General features: G+C 41.9%; 1 protein-coding gene across 5 annotated transcripts in view; it reads right to left on the minus strand.

The window, feature by feature from the left end:
* The window catches only part of MYO3B (myosin IIIB), a 503,216-nt gene that overhangs the window by 115,284 nt on the left and 362,819 nt on the right, over nucleotides 1–25,113 (minus strand). For all 5 annotated transcript variants that reach the window (XM_035304567.3, XM_035304566.3, XM_035304565.3 and 2 more), the window contains 2 exons: nucleotides 20,462–20,563; nucleotides 15,910–16,012 (listed from right to left, as the gene is read on the minus strand). In XM_035304567.3, coding sequence (XP_035160458.3) covers nucleotides 15,910–16,012; nucleotides 20,462–20,563 — 205 coding nt within the window. The remainder of the gene's footprint in view (nucleotides 1–15,909; nucleotides 16,013–20,461; nucleotides 20,564–25,113) is intronic.

The following is a 25,113-nucleotide window of genomic DNA, read 5'->3' on the forward strand; positions in this document are numbered from 1 at the left end:
CTAGGATGAGCCACTGTGCCTAGCCCAAACTTTTACATGGTAGCATCAGCATCCATTTGTAATTATTGCCTGAAACAATTATTTTTAATGTAGTTGTCAAATGGTGTTTTTTTGTTTCCTTAATTTCATCTACCTTTATCATTTTATTTTATTATAAGGAAGAGCTCAGTCCCTCCCTCCTTCCTTCCTTCTCTCCTTCCTTCTCTCCTTCCTTCTCTCCTTCCTTCCTTCCTTCCTTCCTTCCTTCCTTCCTTCCTTCCTTCCTTCCTTCCTTCCTTCCTTCCTCCCTCCCTCCCTCCCTCCCTCCCTTCTTTCTGTTCCATCCACCCATCGATGTGGACTACTCATGAATTCTTATTTCATTCAATGGATCATACTCTTTTGTCATCATTTACGTTGATACTCATATAGTCCTCAATTTTGCACTGGCTTAATTTTAAAGGGATGAAAGTAACAGACTTCAAAATGAGTACTTTAGAAAAAATGCATGATATTAAAGATTAATTAAACAACGTGAATGCCTTAGAGATAACAACACCACCTCTAATCACTACAATGATTTCTGAGTGCTTTTTATGCATCAAATGAGATGCTACATACTTTGTATATGTTACCTCATTCAACTTTCATGTCTTGGTGAGGTAGATATTGTGCTATTTGATCTTCCATTTAAAGAAGAGGAAACTGAATCCCTGAGAAAATAAGTGGGTTTATCAAGTTCTTGCCCTGTAGTAGCAGGTCTAGTGAACTCAAGGGCCCTTGTTGTCAATCACCAGACAATCCCACAAATAGGTGTGGGCAACTCCCAGGAAAGAATAAGGCAAAAAGTTAGCCCGCTTTATTAAAGAATAACCCTGCTTTATTAAAAGCAGGGTTACATTATTCCTGAGGGTAGCTAGACACTTTTTCTAGAATCTATAGAGAAATCTGAACTTTTTGCACATTTACAGATGGAGCATTTGGAAACTGTCTACACGTCTGTCGTCACTCCAGGTACTTCCCTAACCTACTTTGTGGAAACCATCCAACCTGCCTGAAATCCAGTGAGGAAAGCATAAAGAAAGATCATCTGTGTCAATGTCAGCAGACACAGATTCAGAAAGGCATGACTTGTGTGTCACCCTGGGAAACATTCCTATGGGTCAAGATAGGACAAGTAAAAGCCATGTTGGGGTGGAGGAGAGGGAGGAGGAGTAGGGAAATGCGCTATCTATCCAATTCTTTAGATCCCAGGCGAAGACAGGGCTGTGGCTTCTACTGTTTGCCCTCCCTGCAGGCCAATATACTAAATCTTTCTTCTAGCAACAATACCCCTTCCACCTTCACCACACCACCAATTTTAATACAAAGTTTCAGATTCTGAGAATGAGCTTAGGTGAAAGGATGCTTCATGCTAGTAAAAATAATTTAAACTGCCCTCCCTTAGAGAGAAAAGCACAGTTGGATCTGAGAATAACATCCTTGCTCTCCCAAGAGGAACAAACTAAAAATAAAAGTCAACAAGGCACTTCCTGCCAGTCAGTAAATCCAATAAGCAAAGAGGATGCCTCAACCTGGCGCTGGGTAGTTAACAGCTAGCCTGACTCCCTGCCCCCGAGAGCGGCCATGTGGTTCTCAGAGCTAACAGCTGCCAAGCAGAACCCCTCAGATTAACCCATAGGTGGTGTTGAACCACTTCCCATTAAGATATTTGCAAAGCAAACAAAAATGATAGCCCCACTCTGAGTCCTGGGAGCTGGCCAGGAGCGCTGGCAGTTCTTGTTGACACAAAGAGCTCTCTGGGGAGGGTCTGGATCAGAGCGAGGAAGGCCACTCCCACCTGTGTCTCCAGACTGTGTTGATCTTAAGTCATTAGAATTTTGGTATCAGGGACTGTTTATTATCGAATTTCCCAAGCACAGCAGTCGCTAGAGCTTTGTTTCACGAGAGCTCTTTATTGCTCTCTGTCTTCCCCACCTACACCATTCAGATAAAAAGAACAAATTCACCCCCCCGCCCGTTTTGTCTATTCATCAAGGAGACAAGTCAGAGAAGTTACTAAGATGCACACAGAGATGTTGTGGCATTACTACTGTTAACAGCTTTTAATAGCAAATACACTCCAGGTGATTCTTAATTTAAGGTGACCGGGGTGATGCTAGTGGAAAATACGTTGGCATATCTGTGTTTTATAGTGAGGAACAAGCTGCTATGTAATTCACAAAATACACTTGGAACGGAAACACTAATATGTTTTCCTTAAAACCCAGTGGAGAAAGTGAAGGTAATAAAATTGTGAAAATGTACAAAGTTAATCTTCTTTCAACCTGTAGGATTATAATCTAGGTTTCTTTATGTGTTGATAGTAAAGCAAGTTCATTTTTACAAAATTTTGTTTCCTGTAATATTTTCCACTTCAGTCCATTTTCTTTTCTCAAACTTTTCAAAACAGGCTCAATATGTAAAGGTAAAAACTCATTCTGAGCCTGAATATATAAAGGTCTTGATGAGGCTACAGTGTAGGTAACAGCAATGTGCTGAAAATTCTATGGGTAATGCAGGAAGGGGACGAGGGATGGAGAAATGGTTAGGGATCTTACCAGATTTTCGCATCATTTGAAATTGTCTTTGGATTAGAAACCAGAACTTTAGAGATGTTGATAAAAATAGTCTAAAGAGAGAGGCAAAGAAGAAAGGAAAAAAGGAAGAAGAAAGGGAGGGAGGGAGAGAAGAAGGACAGAAGGAAAGGAAGGAAAGGAGAGACCTGAGGGGGACTGAAATTTCTTTCTTTCTCCCCCTCACCCCGCCTGCCCTGAGACAGTTTCATTCTTGTTGCCCAGGCTGAAGTGCAAATGGCGCAATCTTGGCTCACCGCAATCTCCGCCTGCCAGGTTCAAGTGATTTTCCAGCCTCAGCCTCCCAAGTAGCTGGGATTACAGGCATGTGCCACCACACTTGGCTAATTTTTTGTATTTTTAGTAGAGACAGAGTTTCTCCATGTTGGTCAGGCTGATTTCAAACTCCCGACCTCAGGTGATCTGCTCACCTCGACTTCCCAAAGTGCTGGGATTACAGGTGTGAGCGACCGCACCTGGCCGAAATTTCTTTTTTTTTTTTTTTACTTTTATTTTAGGTCTAGGTGTACACGTACAGGTTTGTTATATAGGTAAACTCATATCACAGGGGTTTGTTGTACAGATTATTCCATTGCCCAGGTACTCAGCCTAATACCCAACAGTCATTTTCTCTGCTCCTCCCTCTCCTCCTGGTCTCTACCCTCAAGTAGGTTCCAGTGTCTGTTGTTCCCCTCTTTGTGTCCATGTGTGAGAGATTCAAATTTCTTTAGAAAAAGTAGAGGTACTATCATACTAAAAAATTGACTTTTTGTAAGAAAGAAGAGAGCTATCAGACAAAATTAAACAGCAAATTTTTTGGAATCCTGAGTACATGATACAGTTTTAGATGATGTTTATTCAAATAAAATTAAAGTGGGTTTGCAAATGTGCAAGTTTTCCAGAGAGCACGTGATTCCAACCTTGCTGGTCAACTCTGTAGAGCAACACTGTTGACAGCAAGTATGTTTAGGGCTAGATTAACGTAAACACAAAAGTTGATGTCCACAGGTGATCATACTGAAGACCTCAGTGAGCATGATGATGTGACTTCAGCTATATATAAGAAATGTTGAAAAACCAAAAACAGGTTCCTATGCCAAACTGTCCATTGTCATCTGATGTATCAGGCACAAAAATATTTGCCTTGAGGCCAGGCACAGTGGCCCTGCATATAATCACAGCACTCTGGGAGGCTGAGGAGGGTGGATCACTTGAGGTCAGGAGATTGAGACCATTCTAGGCAATATGGTGAAACCCTGTCTCTACTAAAAATACAAAAATTAGCTTGGCATGGTGGCATGCACCTGTAGTCCCAGCTACTTGGGAGGCTGAGGCAGGAGAATCACATGAACCCAGGAGGGGGGTTGTAGTGCGTCAAGATCACACCAATGCACTTCACTCTAGCTAAAGAGTAAGACTATGTCCCAAAAACAAAAAAGAAAGAAAGAAATTGCCTTGAAGTGTGGATTGCATGCAAGGTATGGGATATAAGAAAACCCAGGTCAACCATGCATTCTAACATCGTATCTGCTGAAGTTCACCATGTCCTAGTTTCTAGCAACTGACCCTCAATTTGAGATATTAACCATAGACAGCTACCAGCCAAGAAATGAGCTTCCTAAAGAAAACACATAAGCATCTTCCCATACTTGAAGTTTATTTTTCAGTTAGGAAGGTAGATGTATCCCAGAACAATGACAGTGTTAACAGAATCTCCCTTCACCTGTTTAATTAGCATTTTTGACTTTTTGAGAAAGCTAGCTCCTTACTAACTCCTAACTAGTTTGCTCAAATCAAACTCAAGTAGGAAGCATTTCTAGAGAGCAAAGTAATTAAATTTAGTTTTCGACCTCACAGAAACAAAAAGGAGCACATATTCATTTATCCATTCATAAATTATTTTATTTTATGCCGGTTATGGCCAAAGATTCTAAATTCTAGATTCTGTGAGTGATACAGAAACAGGGGACAGTTTCAGCCCTACGGTGTATTATCTCGTGGAATACAGCAATAAAAGATAACATTTTTGCCCACTTAACTACATGCTAGGTCATGATCTAAATGTTTCCTATGGTTTATTCTCACCACGCCCACATGAGGTAAGTACCATTATTAGAAAAACCCTTGCCCAAAGTCATTGAGGTATCTGAACACAAACCTGGGCCAGAACAGAGGCAGTCTGGCGCCAGGGTCTGTAGCTAAATCATTTCTTCTACCTAGATGGTGCCCTGCACACAGTGGGCAGGAACTAAACTCACATGCTGGCAGGCCAGGTCACTATGCAGGCAGGCAAATGGGGCTCTGTAAAAGATAGCGCTGCTTACTTCCAGCAGATTGCTGCCAGATACCCAGATTTTTCAAGAGCTATCAGAAATCTGAATGACATGGAATCTTTCTATTTTTGTGTTAGAAACTAATTCTTTTCCCAAATAAAAACATTTATTCTTAAAATTTTGAATATAATTTCAGTAAGCCCTTGAAGTTCACTGGTGCCTCCCACCGCACTTAAAATTTCCTTTCTTAGAGGAGGAAATAGAAGGCGTGTTTTATTTGTCCTTATCTCTCATAGACTAAATCATCTAAAAGTGGAGAAAGGAAAACATTCCTGCCGGTCTGAAAGAAAGAGATACTCTAACCCAGGGCCTTTTCTTTCCAAGATTATTTTTCTCTGTTTTCTTAGACTCAAAAACAAGAGATGAGTTAAAAACCAGTCTAATTGATAGGTTTGTGTCAAGGTTCATCAAGTTACTAAACCAAATTACCAAGTTACCAAACAATTCCATGGGAGTTTTTCTATTCCTCCCCAAAAAACAATGAAAAAAATAAATAAGTAAAACAATCTGCCAGCATGGATGGTTCTATGGTGCCACCTAAAAGCATTTTCTTTTCTTTCTTTTTTTTTTAATTTTACTTTAAGTTCTGGGGTACACGTGCAGATCTAGCAGGATTGTCACATAGGTACATACATGCCATGGTGTTCATTCCCCCTTCATCTATATTAGGTATTTCTCTTGTTATCCCTCCCCAATCCCCTACCCCCTGATATCCCTCCCCTAGCCCCCCCACCCCCCAAGAGACCCCAGTATGTGCTGTTCCCTCCCTGTGTCCATGCATTCTCATTGTTCAACAACCACTTATGAGTGAGAATATGCGGTGCTTGGTTTTCTGTTCTTGTGTCACTTTGCTGAGAATGATGGTTTCCAGATCCATCCATGTCTCTGCAAAGGACATGAACTCATCCTTTTTTATAGCTGCATAGTATTCCATGGTGTATATGTGCCACATTTTCTTTATCCAGTCGATCACTGATGGGCATTTGGGTTAGTTCCAAATCTTTGCTATTGTGAACAGTGCCACAGTGAACATACGTATGCATGTGTCTTTACAATACAATGATTTATAATCCTTTGGGTATGTACCCAGTAATGGCATTGCTGGGTCAAATGGAATTTCTATTTCTCGATCCTTGAGGAATCGCCACACTGTCTTTCACAATGGTTGAACTAATTTACACTCCCACCAACAATATTTCTCCACATGCTTTCCAGCATCTGTTGTCTCCTGATTTCTTAATGATCACCATTCTAACTGGCGTGAGATGGTATTTCAATGTGGTTTTGATTTGCATTTCTCTAATGACCAGTGATGATGAGCATTTTTTCATATGTTTGTTGGCCGCATAAATGTGTTCTTTTGAAAAGTGTCTGTTCATATCCTTTGCCCACTTTTTGATGGGGTTGTTTTATCTGTGTGTATATTTGTTTTAGTTCTTTGTAGATTCTGGATATTAGCCCTTTGTCAGATGGGTAGATTACAAAACTTTTTTCCCACTCTGTTGGTTGCTGGTTCACTCTAATGATTGTTTCTTTTGCTGTGCAGAAGCGCTTCAGTTTAATTAGATCCAATTTGTCTATTTTGGCTTTTGTTGCCATTGCTTTTCATGTTTTAGTCATGAAGTCCTTGCCTACGCCTATGTCCTGAATGATATCTCCTAGGATTTCTTCTAAGGCTTTTATGGTGTTAGGTCTTATGTTTAACTCTTTAATCCATCTGGAGTTCATTTTTGTATAAGGTGTCAGGAAGAGGTCCAGTTTCTGCTTTTTGCACAAGGCTAGTCAGTTTTCCCAACACCATTTATTAAATAGGGAATCCTTTCCCCACTGTTTGTTTTTGTCAGGTTTGTCAAAGATCAGATGGTTGTAGATGTGTGGCATTGCCTGTGAGGCCTCTGTTCTGTTCCATTGGTCTGTATCTCTGTTTTGGAACCAGTATCATGCTGTTTTGATTACTGTAGACTTATAGTATACTTTGAAGTCAGGCAGCGTGATGCCTCCAGCTTTGCTCTTTTTGCTTAGGATGGCCTTGGCTATGCGGGCTCTTTTTTGGTTCCATATGAAGTTTAAGGTGGTTTTTTCCAGTTCTGTGAAGAAGGTCAATGATAGCTTGATGGGCATATCACTGAATCTATAAATTACTTTGGGCAGTATGGCCATTTTCATGATATTGATTCTTCCTAACCATGAGCATGGAATGATTTTCCATCTGTGTCCTCTCTTATTTCCTTGAGCAGTGATTTGTAGTTCTCCTTGAAGAGGTCCTTCATGTCCTTTGTTAGTTGTATTCCTAGGTATTTTATTCTCTTTGTAGCAATTGTGAATGGGAGTTCACTCATGATTTGGCTCTCTGTTTGTCTGCTATTGGTGTATAGGAATGCTTGTGGTTTTTGCACATTGATTTTGTATCCTGAGACTTTGCTGAAGTTGCTTATCATCCTAAGGAGATTTTGGGCTGAGACGATGGGGTCTTCTAAATAAACCATCATGTCGTCTGCAAATTGAGACAATTTGACTTCCTCCTTTCCTAATTGAATGCCCTTTCTTTCTTTTTCTTGCCTGATTGCTCTGGCTAGAGCTTCCAATACTATATTGAATAGGAGTGGTGAGAGAGGGCCTCCTTATCTAGTGCCGGATTTCAAAGGGAATGCTTCCAGTTTTTGCCCATTCAGTATGACATTAGCTGTGGGTTTGTCATAAATAGCTTTCATTATTTTGAGATATTTTCCATTGATACCTAGTTTATTGAGAGTTTTTAAACATAAAGGGCTGCTGAATTTTGTTGAAGGCCTTCTCTGCATCTATTGAGATAATCATGTGGTTTTTGTCTTTGGTTCTGTTTACGTGATGGATTATGTTTATAGATTTGCATATGTTGAACCAGTCTTGCATCCCCAGGATGAAGCTAACTTCATTGTGCTAGATAAGCTTTTTGATGTGCTATTGCTTTTGGTTTGCCAGTATTTTACTGAAGATTGGAAACTAATTTTAAAAATTTACAAACATGCAGGCCAAACAAAACATGTCTGTAGACTACATTTTACCCAAACACTATGGGTTTATGTCTTTTGATTTATAGAACAACAAGACATTTAGTGCACTTTTTAAGACCTTCCATATCTCGGTGCCTTATTCCCTGTAATAGTTCTTCCTGCCTCATACCACTCCCATCCTACCCTCCGCCTTCTTCTCACTGGACCTCTCACTTTCCTTAGAGTGGCCCCTGCATATCCTACTTCTGGCAATGGCCCACTCTGTATTCCTGCCTGGGATGCTCTTCTCTTGGCCTTGTCTGCTTGCCACAGGAATGAGACCTTGAAAGATGAGTAAAACATCAACAGGTAAAGACAGGACTGGCAAGGGAATTCTATTCAGACGGAATAGCACGAATAGATACACAGAATATGAAAACAAAAGACATGTTGAAAACCACTGAACAGTTTCAACTATTTTAAAAGAGGCCTCTGGTCCTTGGAATCTGGTTCTGGAAAGAGATTGCTGACATTCTTGACATATAGAAATCTTCGAAAAGAATTCCTTGCATAAGGATCACTGATGATTTAGGTTTTGTTGAAATAGTGCAGATAAATATTTATGTATGGCCATAAGCAAGTCCCCAAGGAACAATGTAACTCAAGACAGATTTTTCCTTGAAGCTTCTTTCAGCTGGTGATAAGTTTTCTGCCTTCAAAAAGGTTTTGAAATACATGTGACCAATTAATATTTTAAAAATCTAAAGTCTAAGAAAGCTCTAACAATCAACTAAACTCTGAAGGTTATTATTTGAGGGTATGATAATGTCATGCTGGCAATGTTCACAAGGGTGACTCCTGAACCCAAAGTCAACCTCAGATTCACCCCTGAGATACAAGCCAGGAATACAGAAAAATAAAATTTGTCTCCCAAGTAAAAGCAGAGAGTTAGCATTGTTCAAAGTTTCTAAGGTGATGGAAACCTCAATGCTTATTTTGGTCTACAATTCTAGAGCTAAGTCAAAGTCTTGACCCTTCATATGAGTTTACAGAAAACTTTTCCATACTAATATTACTACTATTATTGCTACTACTTCTATCACCATGACCAACAGCAGCTTGTCATAATCCCTTATTAAGTATTCACTACCTGTCTAGAACTGTGCTAGTTCTTTTGCTTCGATTATTACCCAATTATTACCTTTTAGCCATCTAGGGTACTGAGTTTCATAGAAAGGAAGGAACTTGTCCAAGGTCTCAGCTTGTAAGTAGTGGAACTAAGATTCAAATCCACATCTGCCACCAAAGCTTGGTCATTTTTCTACCCAAATGAGATAAGATGTACAGTGTCTACCACATCACAAGCACTTCATCAGAGAAGGCTACTATTCCTACCACCATTCCCACACCATGCTGCCCTTTTCCCTCTGGTTTCATATGGGGTCCTCCAACGTGTTAGTGCACTAACTTTACCACAGTGATAGGAAATTTGCTGGAGGACTTGTTCTGTTCAACAGTCTTAGAACTGCTCATCAAGATGTGTTGCAATCTGTACTTCACAGCCCACATGAAAGTCTGGCCCACAGTTGGCCCTGCTGACTGGGAGGCTGTTTCTCTGGTTCATCAATTCTGAGGTCAGCCCAATTGGCTCCAAGCCCCAGAGCTGCAAGGATGACACATGGGAGAAATACGCACTCGTTTTCCCCTTGTGAGATGCCAGTTCTCCTTGAGCTGCCAGAGTCATGGAGGTTCCCATCACTCTGAGTCTGAATCCTGACTGAAGGACCCACAACGAAACAGCTTCCCTGGGAGTCTGTTACAAGCAGTCTTGTAAAAACATTTGCACCAGCATTATCAATCTCCTGCCTCCTTCATACGGGTTCCTTTTACACAACAACAGGCTAGCTGTGCTAAAGAATGTCACATAAAAGCCCGAGACAGCTTTGCCATATGCAGGCCAAATTAAATTAAGGGGCATAATCCTCACCATTGTATTTATCAGCATTAAAATGGGGATTAACATCATGGAAGCAAAGCCCCACAACATAAAAGACTATTTCCATTCTGTCATTCACTGTACACAGTTACAGGCTCACGTAGGAAGAGAAGCAGAGAAGCATCACCCCAACCACTCATTTCTACTTTCAACCTGAGGTTTTCTTCTCTCCAGCCAAGTTAACCCTGTCCCATCATGCACAGATGGGAGCACCTGGCTTTCTCCCAAGAACTGGGTGCTGGAATTTTCTTCATCAATCACAGGGTGACAGTTATAACAATCAGGGTATATTTCTCAGCGGGTTGTGATTTAAGATTTAAACAATGACAGGTGTAGAGACAACGTGGATACAGAGAAAAAGCCCTGGACTAATTATTTGGAGCCTGGAGCTGTGAGAGGCAGTAGAATGTACCAGTTAAAAACATGAGTGCTCTGGTCAGAAGGCCCATGTTCAAATCCTGACTCTGTCACTTTACTAAGTAACACTGGCAAATTACCTGTAATCTCTCAATGTCAGAGATTTTAAAATCTGTACCTTTCTCATAAGGTTGAATAGGATAATGTGTGTAAAACAGCACAGGCCAGGCACGGTGGCTCGCACCTGTAATTCCAGCACTCTGGGAGGCTGAGCGGGGGTGGATCACTTGAGGTCAGGAGTTTGAGACCAGCCTGGACAACATGGTGAAACCCTGTCTCCACTAAAAACACAAAAATTAGCCAGGTGTGGTGGCGGGCGCCTGTAATTCCAGTTACTCAGGAGGTCAAGGCGGGAGAATCACTTGAAGCCGGGGTAGAGGTTGCAGTGAGATCACATCATCGCACGCCAACTTGGGTGACAGAGTAAAACTTCATCTCAAAAAAAAATAAAATAAACCACTTAGCATAGTGCCCAGGAATTTGTTAATGAATACTAAATGCTAGCAGTTGTTATTATTGTTGGAGATAGAAGATCTGAATTCAGAGCTCAGACCCACCATTTATTCTCTGTATGACCTTGCATAATCCAGTGACTCCCTGACTAGTTGATGGGGGGCAGGTGTAGATAGATCTGAAACCAATCCAGTATTGGTCTCTGAGATGATGTTTCTGAGCTATTTGCCTTAGCCTTCCCCAGGTTCAGTTTACCTATAATATGGAGTGGGTAACATCAACCCAAAAGGTTGGTGTGAGAATTACATGAGATAAAATGCAAGGAAACAAACAAAAAAACAAAAACTGGCAGAGCAATAAATGCTAGCAATAAATCTAAATAATGATCTCAACACTTCCCTGCAGCTCTTATTTGCAGCAATATTTCTTGACATGTATGGATCTTCCTTATGAACTCCTCCCTCTGATTTTGCCTCCCCTTCATCATTCCCTGGTACCTATCTAGTCCTATCCCTGTCTCTCCGGCACTCTTGAGGCAGACATTGTTGGCTGCTTCCCACTTCCTTTCTTCTTTGCCTAATCTCCCAACCTCCTTTGCAGCTCCCCTGCAGAACCACCACTGCCAATTCTGGCCAATCATATGCAAGAGAAGTCTCCTGAGTGACTTCTGGGAAAGATTTCCCTCCTAGCAAATGGAGAGAGACTCCTGAGAAGAAATCCATTCATTTCTTCCATCCTGCTCCAGACATTGCCATGTGAGGAAGTGATGCTTAGTGTTGTTTCAGCCACCTCACGGCCGTAAGCGGGGGCATCTCTGACATGCCGAGAACAGCAAAGCAAAGAGATGCAAGGGGTATCTTTGCTGACATTCCTGAATGGCTAACCCAGCCCTGGAACCCATGGATCCTTGGCCTTCAACCCATGGATCCTTGAATCTATGGCTTGAAGGCCTGTTACTTCCATTGAGAACATCACCATTGACACAATCCAGCTCTCTTCTTATTCTGCTCACCCCAAACCCCTCCCTACTCCCACCCTGCCCTCTGCCCAAGAATTCCTTCCTTTCAGCCCTTGTTGATTCACAGAACACAAAATTGACAAACATAAAGGGGAAAACAGAATCCCAGACCCTGGATCAGGGATACCCTGGCCAGGATAAGTTATTTGGTAAGTTATTCAGGATCCTCTTATTGTTGCCCCTACCCAAAGGCTGATGAAAAACACTTCCCTCATAAAAATCTGAGTGCTAAGAAGAGGCTTTGAAAGTTAGTTCAATAAACTTATTGAGTAGCTACTGTGTATACTGGATACAAGAAGGAGTAAGACTCAGTCCTCACTGTTGAGAAGCTAACTTGCTAGCTCAAGGTCAACCACAATACCAGGCAAAACATGAAGGGTACCAGAGAGACAGACAACAAAGTATGGCGTGAGGACCCCGTCTGTGAACTGTTACTACTCACAATGACATGAGAGGCTAGTGCCAGAATGTAAATCAATTCATCACCAAGTATATCATTTAGTTCAGCTGATTTTTTTAGTAACAAGACTTTCTTAATGAAGAAAGCAGTGGCTTGATTTACATTTGGGCACAAATTCATTATCCTGTGGTAAAACAGCACTCTGAGTAGTACTGTTACAAATGGGTGACAGCTCAAGGAGTATTAAGAAGAACTAGGTCTTCCTGGAGGAAAGGGATATGACAACGTATCTTGACCAAAAGGCAAGAGCTGAACAGAAAGGAATGGGCAGAGAGAAGAGAGGTAGGTGCATTGGCAGAACAGTAAGAAGTCTGATTCTGGTTAGCCATGAGGTGTATTAGGGACGAAGTGGAGGTGAGACCGGAGGACACACTGGAGCGAGCGAGCGAGCGAGCGAGCGAGAGGCGTGGAACAGCAGCCTGAGAAGTCCAAATCTCTTTTGGTCTAAAATAGGAAGCCATTAAAGTTCTTTGAACAAGTCAGAATATATTGTAGGACAATTGATCGGGTGTGAAAAAATGAAAGCTGGTCTGTAAAGGCAGAAGGAGAAAGAAAAAGAGATAATGGCAGGCCTGGACCAGGAAAGGGTACTTGGAAAATGACTGGAAGTGAGGTTAAGTGAGAGGTAGGGATCAAGAGTGACTGTGCCAGGTTTCAAGGCCAGGTCAAAAGACAGTGCTTTTTTTTTTTTTTTTTTTTTTTTTGAGATGGAGTTTTGCTCTGTCTTCCAGGCTGGAGTACAAAGACACAGTCTAGGCTCACCACAACCTCCACCTCCTAGGTTCAAGCGATTCCCCTGCCTCAGCCTCCTGAGTAGCTGGGATTACAGGCATGCGCCACCACACCCAGCTAATTTTGTATTTTTAGTAGAGACAGGGTTTCTCCTTGTTGGTCAGGCTGGTCTCGAACTCTTGACCTCAGGTGATCTGCCCACCTTGGCCTCCCAAAGTACTGAGATTACAGGCATGAGCCACCACATCTGGCAACAAGACTGTTTATGTGACTCACAGAAGTGGGAAGGTCCAGTGGAGGAGGTGCTTTAGCAGGGGTTTTTCTGTTGAAGTCTTGGTGTGTGAATCGGGAATATATGTCCACTATTAGTTGGGCGTAAGAGTATGGAGCTCAAAACAGAGACTTGGGACTCGTACTCACACAGCGGAGACTTGATACCAGAACACAATGGTGAGTGGGAAGAAGTAGAGAAAGGAGACAAACTAAGACTTGGAGAATGGCCTTTATTTTAATGGTGAGTGGAAGAGCAGAAGGATGGAGTTAGAGAAAACAAAGACTGAGGCTATCTCTAAGGAAGAACCTGAAGAAGACCGTACTACAGATACCCTTTGGAGGAGGATTCTTCAAGGAAAGCATGCACGGCCCATGAAACTAAATGCTGTTTGAAACATAAAGCCCGAGCAACTGGCCCATGAAACATAAAGCTCTAGCAACTGGGAGCTATGCTTCCCAAGGGTAGTTTTAGAGACACCGTAGGGACACAAATCAGATTTCAGGATTAAGAAGAAAGTGATTGGTTTAGTAAGAAAACGAGGCAGTGGACCTGGATAGCAGTTGGGGGAAGTCTGGTGGTAAAAGTAAAAAGAGGGAAGGACAGGCCAAGGCCAAGCTTTTGTTAGGACTTGGGGGAGGTATAAGCAAAATAGAAAGAGATACCAGAGCAAGCAAGGGAGGTGCTGATAGTGGTAGGGCCTGGACGGCAGGAACACAGCACAAGGAAGAGGATCTGGGGTCTGTCAGATGCGAGCAAAGGAAAGAAGGACAGCTGAAGATAAGGAGAGATTCTAAGGTGAAGAGAAGGGCAGTGGAGGAGCTCAGAGCCCTGTCCCGATGTTCTCAGTAAAGTCAGACAGCAGTTGAGGTTGAGGAAGTCAGACTGGGGTTGAAGTAATTTTCTAACTGGTTCACTGACTTGCCCAAGGTCAAACCATTGGAAAACGTTAGCCAGGATCAGAAACGAAGTCTTCCACCCAAGCTCAGTGATCTTTCTACCACATTAGAAAATTGTAAACTTTGTTATTCTAATATGAGATATTGGGATTTTTTCCTAAAGTGCCCTTAAATGAGCTATTCTGACTTTTAAGGCAAGTAGTCTAAAGTACTTTACTTTAAAAGCAGCCCGATGACAATTTGAGACCACTGGAAAAGTACTGAGATTTAATTTTTCAAGTCTCAAACATATTAAGAGGTCTCCAAAAATAAAATAATAAAACATAATTAAGAATTATTTTTTGAAATTGCAAATTAAGACTTTCTCTTTTCCAAATGAAAAGATGCGAAGAACTCTCTAATGACCTGCTTCTTTCTTGAAATCTTTGACTAAAACTTTTCAGGAAGTTCCCCAACATCAATGTGGAAGAAAATAGAAAATAAGAAAGGTAAGTTTCATTCTACGTAGGCCTTCCCTTTGCCAGGGTCCACTCCTTCCTGTAGCTGGGTCCTCTTCTTGGTGATGTGTGTGATGGGGTCTGGAAACCTTATCTGGGAGAAGGCAGGTTATAAAGGCCTTCCTGAAGAACAGGCCCAGGAGTTCCTTGTGTCTCTAGCTCTTGGTGCCATGCCTGGCCTGGCTAGACTTAAAAGTGACTTGAGCCTACATTTAGCCAGGGTATTGGGTTCTGCATCTTGAGCAGCTCAGAGATCACTGAAAGGCAAGCTCTGCTATACTCCTTTTAAATTATATTTAACTCAAACCTGTGGCTAAACAGGAAATGATACTCTCTTTTTGCTTTAGCTTAAATCTAGGGTTTCTCTACTTTTTTTTTTAATATAGAGACAGTCTAACTATATTTCCTGGGCTGGACTCAAATTCCTGAGCTCAAATGATACTCCCACCTCAGCCTCCCAATTACCTGGGTCTACAGGCACATACACCATGCCTGGCTGTAGGGTTTCTCAACTGGGATTACTGGTATTTAAGACTAGACAATTCTTTGCTGCAGGGAGGCTGTCATGCATTGTAAGAAGTTTAGCAGCATCACAGGCTTCTACTCATTACAGTCCAGTAGCCCAACTCTTCCCCCCAAAGTTGTGACAACCAAAAATGTCTCCAGACATTGCTAAATATCCGGGGGGGAGATTTTTTTTTTTTTTTTTTTGAGATGGGGTGTCACTCTTGTTGCCCAGGCTGGATTACAATGGGGCAATCTCAGCTCACTGCAACCTCCACTTCCCAGGTTCAAGTGATTCTTCTGCCTCAGCCTCCTGAGTAGCTGGGATTATAAGCATGTGCCACCATGCCCAGCTAATTTTGCATTTTTTAGTGGAGACGGGTTTCTGCTTGTTGGTCAGGCTGGTCTCAAACTCCTGACCTCAGGTGATCCACCAGCCTCAGCCTCCCAAAGTGCTGGGAATACAGGCGTTGAGCCACTGTGCCTGGCCTGAGGAGGATGTTTAACCTAATAAAGCTAAGTATAGATTTAATCATGAAGAGAACCCAAAAAGTAGGATTGTGTTCAGTTTGATCTGCAGAATAAAGATTTTGCCCATGACATGGGAGAATGTGATGGAAACACTTTTTGGTTCCACACTCTGTGGCTCACTAAAATATAATCATGGTAAAAATATGTCTGTTTCATTGTCCACTATCATTTCATTAGCCACTGGAATGGAGCACCTGAGTTTACAACAGGGAACCTTACAGACAGGACTCACCCATTTTTCTCTGTGACAGCAGGAGAGTTGCTTGAAGTCTGTGCATGGCCACTGTTGAATTCTGCTTGTGGATGGCTTCTATGATCTGCAGAGCCCTGGAGAACTAAGAGAAAAGAAAGGAGGGCTAAGAATATGTTCAGAAGTAGGCAGGGTTAGGTTTTGGTGCCCATCTCCACTCTCTGAGGCCCTTCTCTCCCTTCCCTCATACCACTCCCTGACTTTCTATAGCCTTTTTCTAGAATATGTCATTAAAATTTAGCTGTTCTAGGATTCCAGTTCTCGTTCCGTGCTTGGTCCCTGCCAGCAAACTGTTTTCATGCTTATAGGAAAACAAACTACGTCTTTCTGGCAATAGATATAACAGATTAGAGGCTCCAAGTGATGTGGCTCCCAGCAGAAGCAGTAAACAATAGCTGGAACAACACTGTGCTGGACAGAGTAGTCAGCAGACCAGTTTCCAGTTCTGGCTAGGCTGCCTGCTGATGTGGATAGTAGGTCAAGGAACAAAATGTGATGATGTGGGTAGGATTAACTGTACACAGGGAATCATCCCAGGAGTAACCCATTTCCACATTTTGATTGAGGACCGTTTATTGATGAGTTTCTCAAGAATGAGGGTAACAAATACAATTCTTCCTTCCAGTGACCACGGCTACTCAAACATGGCCTTCTTTTCCATTGAACTTTAATTCAACCTCAAGTTCCTTCTGAACGCTTCACATCAGTGGTTGTCAAAGTTGGCAGCGTGGACTCCCAAGGAGCATCAATCAACATCACCCGGAAACTTATTAGAAATGAACGTTCTCGGACCCAACTTCAGACTTTGTGAATCAGAGACTCTACAGGTAAGTTCTGGGAATCTGCGTTTTTACCAAGCTCTCCAGATGACCTTAATCCATGTTAAATTTTGAGAAACCCTGCTTCCAGATCAGTGAGTCTTAATCCTGGCTGTACATTTCAAACACCCAGAAAGATTTTAAACATGCCTAGGACCAGCCCCTAGAGATTCTGATATTGATCTGGGATGGGAGCTGCCATCAATTATTAAAAGCTCCCTAGACAATTTTAGTATGTTGCCAAGGCTGAGAACCACTGTTCCAAGCAGTCACTGCCAATTAATTAGGGTGGGAAGGAGACTGCACACCTATTTGCCACCCTTATTTTAGATAACCTAGAACCATCCAAGCTGAAATATAAGCAACAAAGATAATCTATAAATTTGGGAATCGTGACTTATTGTGGAAGATGAATACATGGCTGATGTTATAATGACAGAATACATGATAGAAATGGAGTGTAGAAAAATAAATACAAAATATAGAAGTCACTTGTTTTTGTGTTGCCTGTTCTAGAAAGAACATGTGCTGATTTTAAATTGTTAGTTTGGTTCCGTAGCATAAATATTTCTTGTGTGGAATAAATGCAATTCTTTGAGCTAAGGTGGTGGATAAAAACATCTGTTATTGCTTTTATTAATATTGCTATAAACACCAAAAGGATGAAGAGAAAAATTGAAGTGAGACATTAATACATTTTTATTTTTACACACACACACACACGCATGCACAAAACATTATGGCCAGTGAAACAACAATATTGAAAGAAGAAAAAAATAGAAATCAAGAAAAATAGCCACAGTCTGTTAGAATTTCATTAACTAATTCCCTCCCCTCCCCCCGTTGCCTTTTCTTGGACGATAAAAATCCTTCAGTTAGAGCACCAGGCAGGTTTTCCCCTCTTGGAGATTCTAAACCACTGTTTGGCCCACGCTCACTTGTAATACTGTGATAAGCAACATAAAAGCAATAACTGACATAAAAGGAAAAAAGGGAACCCACTTCAGAGATACAAACATCTTTCTGTTCCCCTGTTAAGAAGGGAAAAACCACCACAAATAATTTTTAATCTTCTTCTCTGGCCCAACTCAGAAGCACCGAGAGCTACCACTGATCAAAGTCCAAATGATATTCTCCTGTGGAAAGCTCAGATTGCAAGCTTTTGTCTGTACCTATTTTGAGATCCTCAGTCTAAAAAAATAATAAGGAGCAACAGCAATCCAAAGAAGAAAAAAGCTCAAAGAGATATGGGGAAAAAACCTATAAAATCTCTTTTGGTTTGGGACTCTCCTTATGAAGGTACCATGTCCAAGACCAGAATGACAGGAAGTACCATCTTTACCTTGCTCAGCAAATGCTCACAGCTGCTTTGCGGGGCTTCCCAGAGAATTTCTGTCCATGTAATCGAAGTGAAAACTTATTCCATGCTTCTTATTAATTTACACTTCAGTCATCAAAATATTGATTTTTAAGAGTTATTTGAAGTATAAAGCCAGAAACTTACAGAATATTCTGAATAAAGCTTAGAGGGAATCTGCTCCTCCATCCTCCAGCTTTGCTGAAGAGCAGGGAGAAGGATTTGGGCCAAACTTAAGAAATAAATAAGATGATCAAACATTGAGTTCAAAGAAGCATCCAAAATTGTCAAATACTTTTCAGTATGATCTGGTGGCAGTTAGAATCACCTGGCTTCTCTCTGGCAAATGACTTGCTGAACAAGGAGATTGGAGAAATGGAGATATAAAAGAGAAATAAGATGACTCCTTTGAAGTGTATGAATAGGTTAAGTTAAAGGAATTAGACCAGTGACATGGCTGAAAAATAAAGTTATGAACTTGAATAGTAGAACGATTCATAAAATGCCATACTTGGGGAATGTGCAGTTATGACAATAGAAGCTTTTCTAGAGATGGGTCACCTTTCATCAGGGAGGGTCCCTAAGTGTTTCTGGTTTAATGAAGTAAAGGGGCACTTGGAGTGCAGTTCTGGAATAGCTGAATCCTTCCAAAATCTGACTTCTATGAGCCATTCTTATGTTTCAAGGAGACATATTAGTGAAGTCTTTACCAGACTGTTTTGAAATAAGATGGAAAAGCATTTGACTGTCAGGAAAAAAAGAAAAAACAAAAAAAAACAGAACACCATTAGCAGGTGTTGAAAATGCCTTTGGGGCCACTTACGAAGAAATACAAATGTGTGAAGTATCAGGCAAAGAAGATGGGGAATCAGGAAGTTTGTGATGAACCAGAGATTTCCTACCCCACTTAAAGTCATTCAGGCTGAAATTTTTTTAAAAAAAGCAGTGTGCCTGGTCAAACATAACACATCTTTGGAAGACCTCCTATTTGTGACTTCCTATACTGGAGGATCTCCTATTTGTGACTTCTAGGGGGAAACAGTGGTCTGCACCCTAGGTCAGTAACAACTAGATACCCTTCTTTTGAACATGAAAACGCTCTTACTGTCTCCATCCCCAAGTCTCCTCAAGTTCATGAAACACTGATGCTCTCCTGGACCCTGCTACTTCTCTTTTTCTCCTACTCCCTAACCTCCTTGCCCCAGGGTAAAGTTCCAGTTCTGTATTTGCTGGAAACAGGCTGAGAGATTCCAAAGGAGTCTGAAGTAAGTACCCAGAGTCTCTCTGCCTCCACATTGGGCAGTGGCGCTGGGCCTGGCAGATAAACTGTAACTATAAATTCTACCACAAAATCCTCGCTTTCCATCAAATGCAGGTGTTGTCATTAAAGACCATGCTTCAAAAATCATATTCTCTCAAGCGGAAGTCCAGGGACCTTCAAAATTCAAACAGGTGAGACTGTAATATTTTTTAAATGTTTGGAAACCACTGATGTAGTCCACTTCTCTCATGTGACCATGACTGGAGCTTAGGGATATTAATTGGTGGAGGATTGAGACCAGAAACCCACATTTTCACTTCTTGGCCACAGTACCTCTTCCTTCCATGAATGTTCTCAATCAGTCTGAGATATACATACCAGGTTTTGGATCATAGAAAGATCTTCCCAAGACACTAAACTTTCCTCAGTCTTAAGGTAAATCTCATACAAACATGTCAGAGTATGCCCCAAGAGGATGGGTTACAAAGAAGCCATTGGTAAGGATTGCTGCAACTAGACCAGTGTCCCAGAGAACATGGAAGGAGGTAGAGGGGCAGCTGCAGAGGAGCTGAGCTTATCCCTGTCTATTCTCTTCCGTTCTGTAAAAATCACCTTTCAGAGTCCTCTGCAAGGTTGGCCTTAAATTTAATTGCTGTCACCTATAGAAAAATGAAAGAGGCCAGGCACGGTTGCTCATACCTGTAATCCCAGCACTTTGGGAGGCCAAGGCGGGTGGATCACAAGGTCAAGAGATCAAGACCATCCTAGCCAGCATGGTGAAACCCCATCTCTACTAAAAATACAAAAATTAGCTGGGTGTGGTGGCGCGCACCTGTAATCCCAGCAATTTGGGCGGGTGAGGCAGGAGAATCACCTGAACCCAGGAGGCATAGGTTGCAGTGAGCAGAGATTATGCCACTGCACTCCCTGGGTGACAGGGTGAGACTCCATCTCAAAAAAAAAAAAAAAGAAAGAAAAAAGGAAAAAGAATGGTGGACAGAAGGTCTTTCTATAACAGGTGATCACTTCCAGCTTTGGAACCTTCTCTGGAATGCCCCTGAATTTAGAACACCCATTTCAAACCTCAAATGACTTCACCTTTATGGTCACCAGACTCGGTGCAGTCTTGAACCTCGGCACTTCCCCTGGTGCCCACTGTGATGGGGGAATGCGGCCCACTGCTTTGGTTTGAAGTGTCCCCTGTGGAATGAAACAAAAGGATTTTCTCAAGGTCATGCTTCCACACCTAGATGAATTACCAAATTGGGTGATCCAAGTCGACTAGGAAAATCCACACTTTTATGGTTCAAGGCACCAAGGTGATTCATCTCACCTATGGACTTGGTGCTTATTTTTAAGATTTAATACAGCGTAGTAGAAAAAGGGCACAATAGTAAGAAACAGGAGAACTAACTGTTCTGGATAGATTCTCTATTAGCTGGGTGACACTGGGTAATTTGGAGAAACTCTGTCTCACTGATGATATTAGTCAAATAGGGAAACTCGGTGACAAACAGAGGTCATGAGTGCACCTGGCCAGGACTCTTGGTTGGATCACTGGAGAGCTTTCCTGTTCTTTCAGTTGCCACTACCAGGAAAATAAAAAGAAGGGTGAGCTGTCTCCCTGGAAGCTGCTCCTTTTTCTCCTCCACACCTCTGCCTCTTGGGAGTACCCTTCCCTTCCTGCCGTCCTGCAGCCCTGATCATAGACCTTTATTATGCCGTTAGGAAGAAGACAGACTACACACTATATTCTCTTGAGGAATGTCACGTTGCAGCTTCTCATTGTCCAGTCAGCTTACTTCCTGTTAGATTCTCCAACATCATGTCTCCACCAGGGATTTCCCCAGCTGTCACATCTCTTCTTCCATTCTCCATGACCTCAAGGTTGCGAGGGGATGAAGATGTTCCAACGTCTTTTACCTCAGTTATCTGGATCTCTTGACGTTAGATAGAAACGACACCGGCAGCAGGACTCCTTCTCCTCATGGAGGAGATGTTTTTCTGGTTCTACCCAGAGGCAGTCAACCCTAACTCCGTCCCCATCTCATTTTTTCCTAGCCTCTTACCTAGACCTTGTTCTCACTTCCTGCACCTTCCTTCTGGCTTTGGCTATTTCTATTTCTGGCAGCAGTGCTTCCAGATGCACCATATTAGAATACTTGGTATCTCTGACCTTTCTCCTTTATTATTAACTCACATAGGATTTTCTTAAATCCTGCCTTTCTCCCTCCTGGTTGACTCCTCCATCTCGTGCATCACTTTTCCATACCCAGCTTGGTGTCATCCTTGTCTCTCCATTCCTTTCAAGTGGCCAAGTAAACATTTCCAGCTGCCTCAAAGTAAATTTAAAAAGATGTAAGCCCTTCGTTCAAGAAGCCTGCATTCTAATACAGAAAGTAAGAAAAAGACATTAAAGATATGAAATAGGCCGGGCGCGGCGGCTCACGCTTATAATCCCAGCACTTCGGGAGGCCAAAGTGGGTAGATCACAAGGTCAAGAGATTGAGACCAGCCTGGCCAACATGGTGAAACCCCATCTCTACTAAAAATACAAAAATTAGCTGGGCATGGTGGTACGCGCCTGTAGTTCCAGCTACTTGGGAAGCTGAGGCAAGAGAACTGCTTGAACCCGGGAGGTGGAGGTTGCAGTGAGCTGAGATCGCATCACTGCACTCTAGCCTGGTGACAGAGCAGGACTCCATCTCAAAAAAAAAAAAAAAAAGATGAAAGCACCTGAAACTTGTAAGGGAGTATGTTGATTTGACTAGTGATATCCCCAAATCCATGTCCATTCAGAGCCTTAGAATGTGGCCTTAGTTGGAAACAGGGTTTTACAGATGCAGTTAGTTAATTAAAAATGAGGTCGTGCTGGATTAAGGTGGGTCCTGAAGCCAATGACTGGGTCCTTATAAACAGACCATATGAAAACACAGAGAGACTCAGGGAGAATGCATATGACAATAGAATCTACGAGTGGAGGGATGGTCTACAAATCGAGGAAGGCCAAGGATTGCCAGGAACCAAGAGAAGACAGGAGAGAGACTCGGAACAGACCCTCTCTCAGAACCTCCAGTAGAAACTGATGTTGCTGACACCTTGATGGACTTCCAGCCTCCAGAACTGTGACAGAAGAAGTTTCAGTTGTTTTAAGCTACAGAGTTTGTGGGAATTTGCTATGGCAGCCCTAGGAATCTAATGTTGGGGTTGGGGAGTGGAACGGCAGATGTTAAGGTTTGAAATTAGAAGAAAGAGAAGGAAAAACTCAAGCTGAAAGGTATGTACTTTCAGCTTGATTTGGCCGGGAGGTGCAGGAAAAAACTGGGTGGGAAGAAGAGGTAAGAAAAGCTCAGTTATTTTTATTTAACAAACATTATTATACATATGGATTATTATGTTCTATGCATTGTTCCCAGCCCTTTACAAACATTAACTCATTTAATCCTCATAGTAATCCTAAAAGAGAGTGACTATTTTATTCCCATTTTACATCTGAGGAAATTGAGACAAGAGAAAGTTAAATGACTGCCCGAAGTCACACAGCTGTAGAGGGCCAGAGCCAGGATTCAAACCCAAGCACAAAATTTTGTTCCAAGGTCTGAACTCCCAAATATTACAGAGTGCAGGTCATTTATTTAAACATTTAAAAATCATAATCCCTGTTTCCTTTTTTTCCCCTTTATAAATGGAAGTAAAAAATCAGATCTTTGTACATTCTTTCATGTGCTTGGGCCTCTAATCGTGCCACAGATTCGCTGCTGTGGAAAAAGGCTGTGGTCCGGCTTGGCATTTAGTGACCTACCCAGAAGACAGATCAGGCATTGTTTCAGCAGAGACACTGTCCTGGTGGATTTCCTGGTTGGTGATCTAGGCTGGGTAGATGTTCCTGCCCTCATAATGGGCCTGGCAAAGGGCACCTACTGTATCTGGCAGAGAAGGCGCATGCAGATGAGGCACAAAAGCCCAGGCTTCCCCTCCTAACTGCTGCTGGCAGATTTCACAAGGAGCCAGTGTGGTTTCTGGCTTGGACTGACAGCTGGTCATCAGCCATCTTATCAGACTATAAAGGATAAAGAGGCCAACTTGTGGGAGGTCTGACAGGCAAATGCCACCAAAAGCAGCACCAAGAAAGTTGGATTCTTAAAGAATAGAATCTCATTGACACTTTTTTTCCTACAGCCTTATAAAAAATCCTGGCCTCCATCTCTACCACACAAAACAAGTCTAGCAATTCCAGGACTCTGAAAGCATTTTCCACTTTGATTATCCAGTACTTAATTCCAGTCATTATCCCAGTTAAACTTTGACTGAGTTCAAAGAAAATCTTGCCTGGTAACTGTTTTCCTGGTAACTTGGAAGCCAAGGAGGGAAATTTTCCATTATCCTGGAAATCAGTTTCTTGCTTGTCCTGGAACAGCATTGTCTGGGGAATTCCCCTTCCCTCTGCTCATCTAGGAACCGTCAATCCATTCTCGTCTGACTCTCACCAGCTTCAGGTTGGATTTCTTTCTTAAAATTTACGTCCTACCTGCTTCCGGTGGCTTCAAAGACTGTTCGTTTCTTGTGGCTGTGTTAATTGGCCCGGTTTTGTACTCCTCTCAAGCCTGGGCCAGTTGGGGGTCAGTTTGATTCCATGTAAGACTGTTCCCTCTTGATGGGAAAAAAATTTTTGTGGGTACCTCAAAAGAACCTAGCAGAATGTTCTGCACAGACAGGATGTTGAGAAATGTTTGGAGGGAAGGACAGCAAATAAGGATTAGGAAGTCTGGATTATAGGAGATTTCCTAGCTTCCATCTATAAAATGAAGCAAGATTCCTAGCCTACTTCTCAGGGTTACTATAATAATTATGGGAAGCAAGGTGAGTGAAAGTGCTTTGAATAGACTATAAATTGCTTTGCAAAGTATAAAATAACTCTGTCAGCTCATCAAGAAGAAAACAACTCCCACCTCTAGGATCATTCTGGCTCCTACAGTTCTGGTTTCCGGTGAAACAAAGTTATTTACTTTCTTATATATTTTACTTAAAAGGAAAATGCTCTAAATGTTTGTAGCATTATAATCACCAAGAACTGGAAACAATCCAAATGTCCTTCAGCTGGTAAATGAATAAAATTGTGGCACATCCATACACTGAAATTCTGCTCAGCAATGAAAATAGATGAACTACTGATAAACACAACATTCAGATGAATCTCAGAAGCATTATACGAAGTGAACAAAGCCAGACTTAAAAGTTTCAAATCGTATGACTCCATTTACAGAGTCAAGACTATAGGGACAAGACTGGAAGAGGCAAGACTATAGGACAGAAAACCCATTAGTGGTCATCGGGCTGAGGGTGAGCGGGGGTGGCGTCAGGAAGGGCATAAGCAAACTTTTTGGAAATGTTCTTTTTCTTGATTGCAGAGGGGATCCAGTTTTATCAAACTGAATTTTACTGCATGTAAATTATACTTAATACATTTGACTTTTAAGAAGTTACTAGAATTTTTAAAAATAAGGCCTCCTTTTCTTCAAACTCGATCTATTCCTAGAAAGCAAGATCCAATCTGCTTCTAATCCATCGGGGGAAACAGTCTGATGGGGAGAGCCCTGCTGTTGATGAGGGACTTTTCACAACCATTTGCATCATTGACCATAGGTGGTTTTGACACTAAGCACTTGGCTCAGAGTCTATGAAATTAGCAGGCTCTAGTTACTTGTACATCTCAACCGTCACAACTTCATTGACAAGAATGGCTACCAGCT

This window comes from Callithrix jacchus, chromosome 6, assembly GCF_049354715.1.
Source record: "Callithrix jacchus isolate 240 chromosome 6, calJac240_pri, whole genome shotgun sequence".
Classification (NCBI taxonomy): domain Eukaryota; kingdom Metazoa; phylum Chordata; class Mammalia; order Primates; family Cebidae; genus Callithrix; species Callithrix jacchus.